At 41.4% G+C, this 5,489-nt stretch overlaps 1 protein-coding gene across 1 annotated transcript; it reads right to left on the bottom strand.

Annotated features, from left to right (window-relative positions):
• Positions 1 to 659: 659 nt before the first annotated feature.
• Positions 660 to 5,476, bottom strand: MANSC1 (MANSC domain containing 1). Its single transcript, XM_008935246.1, has 3 exons — positions 5,311 to 5,476; positions 4,545 to 4,685; positions 660 to 1,642 (listed from the first exon to the last, which is right to left on the bottom strand). Exons 1-3 carry the CDS (start codon positions 5,474 to 5,476, stop codon positions 660 to 662), a joined length of 1,290 nt encoding a protein of 429 aa, XP_008933494.1.
• Positions 5,477 to 5,489: the final 13 nt, after the last annotated feature.

Below are 5,489 nucleotides of genomic sequence, written 5' to 3'. Positions count from 1 at the left end.
GCATGCTACAGGGTGGCAGACTCTTCAGAAAAGGCAAACTCACATTTGCAACGTGAGGTTTTAAGGATACCTTGTGGTGTATACAGAAAAAAACCATTAAAATATATATGTATCTAGAAACTGTATGTAGCTAAGGAGAATCAAGCTGTGTTACGTGTACTATACTTGTTACTGTTTGTACTGAAAACCATTTGGATGCAAAGCTCTACTACTAGACACTCCTTTAAGGCTACAGATAGAATAAATAGGATTGCCAGACAATCATGACATTTGGTACAAATAGCAGTGAAATACAGCAACTGAAAACACTCATGTGCTGCACAGGTACTCAATTTATCAAGTGTACTTCTATTCCACTAATCTAGTCACAGTGCAGATTGAGTTCTTGAAATGCTTTTTCTCCTTAAATACAAGACCTCCGTAGCTTAACTTGGATTTGAGTGTTTATTTTCAGGATTTAGTAATAAATCAACCATGATAGACATCACAGTTCAGCATAGAAAGAGCAGTTCCTTTCCCCACCAAAGCCATCTGCCACTTCTGCATTAGTGGCAAAAAATGGAATCCATCCTCTTCTGGGATTTCAGTAGCTCCTGTTCAGTTTCAGAGCCGTCCTCTCAAAGATAAGAGATGCTCCTCAATCTTACTCCCTCTCCCCATCACACATCAGTATACATTCCATCAATCAAGTAACCCAGCCTGGTATAATGCCTCTTCTGAAGAGATTCATGTATTTTCTTCCCTGTCAGGGCAATAACAAGCAATAAGAATATTATCCCAAAAAGCAAAGCTGCTACAAGGCTGCTTTTTTCTGCCAGCTGAATGACACCTTTTCCTCTCAGAATATTCCCTGGCAGGTAGCTTTCTGAATCAGATGGGTCATAACCCTCAGGGTCATTTTGGGAAGCCATGGAGGAGTCATTAGTAAACAGAGTGAAACCTGAAAAAGAGAGGAGAGTAACCTGGCTGGTGTGGTTGGAAGAGATAACTGTTGGCTCAGGAGGGATGTCTGGAGTTCTTAGCCCTGATGGCACAGTAGCAGATTTGGAATTCACGGTCACCTGCTTGGTTGTAAAAGCAGAAGTGGGACTGGAAAGAGGAACATGAGTAACAGTGATGCTGGTGGCAGGGACACCAGGTTTAGCTCTAGTGGTCACAAGAGGTGGAAAGGTAGCTGCTGTGGTGGTGACAGCAGCAGGATTAACACCACCAATAGACATAGAGGTTGTATGAGATTCCAGTTGGGTGGTACTTGTAGACAGAGGAGCAGAGGTAGTACTGCTGGGTTCAGGAACACTAGACTGAGTGGTGGGGAACAAAGCAGAGAGGTTTCCAACAGCAGAAGATGCATTTGGCAGCAGGTTAGTTACTTTCTGCCCTGAGATAGGATCTAAGCTCTCAGGATGTTTTGCCCTTTGAGATTCAGGAAAAACTGTATGAAATTGAGTGTTGCCTAGATGCTTGCCAGCGTGGCTCTGGTGTTCAGGTGCCTGATGAAAGACAGATTGCTGCAAACCAGCAGCATGATTCTGGTGGCCAGTTTGTCTGTGAGAAAGAAAGGCTCCAGCACTGGAAGACAAAGAATATCCATCTGAAGAAAAGTCTTCACTCTTGAAGGGTATATCCTCTGAGGCATGAGTGTCTGGAAATAGAAATTAAATACCAGTCTTTAATTATTAAATCTGTTTTTATTTACCACAGGCTTACTCTATTCATATTTCTTAGGAGAGATATAAGTGGGCTCCAGAAAACTGTCACTAATGAAACTGAAACATCATGATCTTCTTTTCTTTCAGATATATAGAGTGACTTTTAAATTCTGTGTCATAAGACCTGTCAGCCTCAAGCCTAAGCACGTGACTGACTGCAGCTTCTTATAGAATTTACCTGTGCAGAGCAATCTTCCCCATCTGATTGTTTTACACTCATATTGCATGCATTTAAGTGTTGATTTAGAGGTGAAAAGCAATGTGAGCAGGCCCATTGCCTTCAAATCATTCTCAGCCTCTGTCAGTTAAGAAGTAGGTATCACCAACCTCGCTTCCATTTGTCAGATGTACACATCTTCCACCTAGCCAAGAGGATGATATGCTCCCCTTTCTTCTAAAATTCAAGCACCCTGTGATTGCTTAACCCAATTCAAATAACACACAAAAATTGCCTTATGATACAAGGTGGGAATAATATCCCCCTTTTATAGGTTGTTTGATATGCATGCTGATTAGTAGGAAAGACCCGAGTTCCTAATATCATGTTAGAAGAAAGACACTGCTTCAGAAGTCTCAGAGGTGTTTACAGTGAAGATCTCCATGAGTAGACCACACTTCATAACTTCTGCAGAAGTTGATATGTATTCCTTGCAAAACAAGTGGGTGAATGTCCATAATAGAATTTATTAGCAGGACAACAGTGTTATGTGACAGAAACTCCATAGAAATTATAATTGTAGCAGCTACCTAATCCTACACAAGTATTATAGAAAGACTTAGGATGAGCATGAGCTCTGGGAAATTCTACCTAATTATTACCATTCAGATTTTTATACAGAAATATGTGTAAATTTTATAATTATGATAGATATAATCATTCAGCTGCCATACAGAACATTTAAAAGGGAACATGCTCTCAAGTAGTTCTGACTCACACTCATCTCTTTTTTCACAAAAAAAAAAAAAAAAAAAGTTGCTATCAGCACTGGAATTCAAATAAACAACAAGAAGTCCATGACATTTTCACTGTCACTTCTTTCTCAGCTAGGAGCCCATATCGAGAGGAATGGATTTATTTCAGTGTTATTATGCATACAAATAGCCTAGCTGACTGCTGGTCTGCTATATATTTTCAAGTGTTAAGACTCCACTAAAAAACAAGCCAAACCAAAACCAACAAACAAAAAAACTGGCAATGCTTTAAACAAGAGCACAACAACTACTTTAGAAACCAAACCTCTGGTTGTCACTCTTAAAAAACAAGCTCAACACCTCCTGAGCATACTTTGCTAGAACCTGGGTATCTTAGTGGGGTAGAAAACACAAGAGCCACAAAAGAACACTAACAGCAGCAATAAGAAATGTTATTTCTTTTTTAGCAATAGCTCTCTGCAGCAGGGACCAGGAAACATTTTACTTCCCAAGCCATAAGATGCTTCCATTAATTAGCAGCCACAGGAATAATTGAAGAAAGAAAAAAAATCATTAGTAACATACCATCAGTATTTTAAGTTGCTTCATTACTAATAGAGTATCTTTCTCTCTTTTAGTTTGGTTTTCAGTGTAACCACATGCAGGTTCTCATATGGAAAAATGAAGCTTGAAACGTTTGTCAGAACCAACACTGCTCAGATGCTACCTTTGAAAACTTGTTAGGCACATAAGGTAAATAAGCTAGCATAATTTTTCCATAATTCAAACTTCACAGAAGCTAAAAAATGCAAAATTAAAAAGAGATGGTATATGTAATCTGATTGTTAACCAAGCATTACACTACATGCAGGACAAAAGCACAAGCACAATTACAGGTCTTGTTTCTTTGTTTGAAAGCCCTATATTCTTCTAGAGGAGGAAGAGCTGGAGAAAGGAATAGTTCTAGTGATCATTTTAGAGGCATGCAATTCATTTGTTGCACATTGCTTTTGCCCAATTCCTGTGTGATTGTGCTTGCAGGAAAGTGTTTGGTAACATTGTATGAATACTCTTTCTACATATCCTGCTGTTGCTCCTTGCATAGTTCCTCTTGGAAAAGTTCTTTTCAGCAAAAGTTTAGCCTCCAGAAACACAAAATTTCTGCTCTCTTAAGCAGCCCCACTGAAACCACCTTGGGAACTGTTGGCAGGAAGACAGTCTAATTATTGGTTTCTTATCTGAACCATTTAAAGAGGTCTGGTGCAAGTCAACATCAGTCAACAAGCAAGACTTGCTATTAAAAATCCCACAGTACATGACAGATAGCAAAAAATTTCTGAGCGTGCAGCCCACATGCCACAGAGTTTTCAGTTTGATCAGTCTGCATCTGTGCTTCAGATTCCCCAAACTGAAGGCAGAAAATAATTACTATTGTCAAGTACTTGGTAACATCACAGTGGTGCTCTAAGGCTTGCCCAGCATTTGCTGTGTTTCTGCCTGTGTGTATATGGTATTCCTCAGTGTGCCATGGATATTTGGAATACTCAGAGGGCTACTAGGGCATCATATTTCTGTTGCTCTCAGAGATACTCTTCAGCATTATGTACAGGATATTTTCCTTCTTGAATACACCAAGATGGAAGCAACTTCTTTTTGTTTTAAGCAAGGGAAAATTATGAGGAGTTCTGAATCTAATGTGAAGGAATTCCCTAAGGTCAGGATATTATTCCAGCCAGGAAGCTGGGCCCACACAGGAGCTCATCACCCACCTGCCCATCCATCTTCCCCAAAGCAAAAGAGCAGCATTTTCAAGTTACAGTGCTTGGCTTAGAACATTTTACTAAAAACACAAGCCCTAAACATTTTCTGGTCATCACTGACAACTCACTAGTGTGAGGACTGGTGGCTTTTACTGTCATTTACCTCTGGTTATCTTGTAGCTCACAAGTCCTGTTGCAGGCTTCATTGGACAAGCCTCTGTGCTAGGGCAGTAGAACAGGTAGCAGTTGGGCTGCGTGCTTGTCCTTCGATCATCAAAAATCATCAAATTACACTCCTTGTCTCCTGCAAAACATGATAAATACATGAGTCAGCAATAAGAACTTTTATACCATTTTGACAATGAGCTCTAGTTTGTTAAATTAATGTTTCCTTGTGTGAATAGGAGGAAAACTACTAACACACAACATTCCTACAGGAAGACCAACCCAGGACTGCAAAAGAATGGCCCAGGGCCAATATAAAAAAGGTCACACCTTCCTCATCCTGTACAGATGAGCTTGGGGAAATAACGAGTCTAATCCCTCATCCTCCCCTCACCCGTACCACACCAGCACCACTTTATACAATAACTTCTCACTTACAAATTCTGACAAATCTGAAAACCTTGATATCTCACCGGGAAGGAAATTATTTATACGCTTTTCCCTAACACATCCTAGGAAGCACTTGGCTTGTAGCTGCTGGGAGGGTCGCCTTTACTACTGTCATTTCTACCTTTTACTTCTCCAAAGAGCTTGAAGCAAAGGAGTGGCCTCAGAGATGGGTAAGCGGTCTCCTTTTTGGCTCAAACGAAACGTAGCAGCACTCAGAGAAAGCAGCACTCGACTACCACGCGAGCCCAAACTTGAGCAGTAGTTTCCCAAACGCTCCTACGTGCTCGGGGAAGGAGCGAGGAGGAGCCGGTTACCTGAGAGCTGCCGCCCCGCGCAGCAGGCGCGCAGACAAGCCTCGGCCGTCGGGGCGTACGCGGGCTCCGAGCCCCTGACGCCTCTGGGCAGGGATAAGTCTATATCGATGATGGCATTTTCCATCTTCTCCGCCGAGCACTCCTGACCCAGCGACGGTCCGGCCATCGCGCAGGTGATC

Source organism: Merops nubicus, unplaced genomic scaffold, assembly GCF_000691845.1.
Source record: "Merops nubicus isolate BGI_N331 unplaced genomic scaffold, ASM69184v1 scaffold8072, whole genome shotgun sequence".
Lineage (NCBI taxonomy): Eukaryota > Metazoa > Chordata > Aves > Coraciiformes > Meropidae > Merops > Merops nubicus.
The sequence above is the reverse complement of the archived record's forward strand: the minus strand, read 5'-3'. Positions and strand labels throughout refer to the sequence as shown.

What these genes read in the sequence shown, in the direction of transcription:
- MANSC1 (XM_008935246.1), bottom strand. Translation starts at nt 5,476, where the DNA reads ATGGCCGGACCGTCGCTGGGTCAGGAGTGCTCGGCGGAGAAGATGGAA. An exon ending in CGCGGGGCGGCAGCTCTCAG is followed by an intron (nt 4,686 to 5,310) that starts GTAACCGGCTCC and finishes CATGTTTTGCAG; the next exon opens with GAGACAAGGAGTGTAATTTG. An exon ending in GAGCTACAAGATAACCAGAG is followed by an intron (nt 1,643 to 4,544) that starts GTAAATGACAGT and finishes TTCTATTTCCAG; the next exon opens with ACACTCATGCCTCAGAGGAT.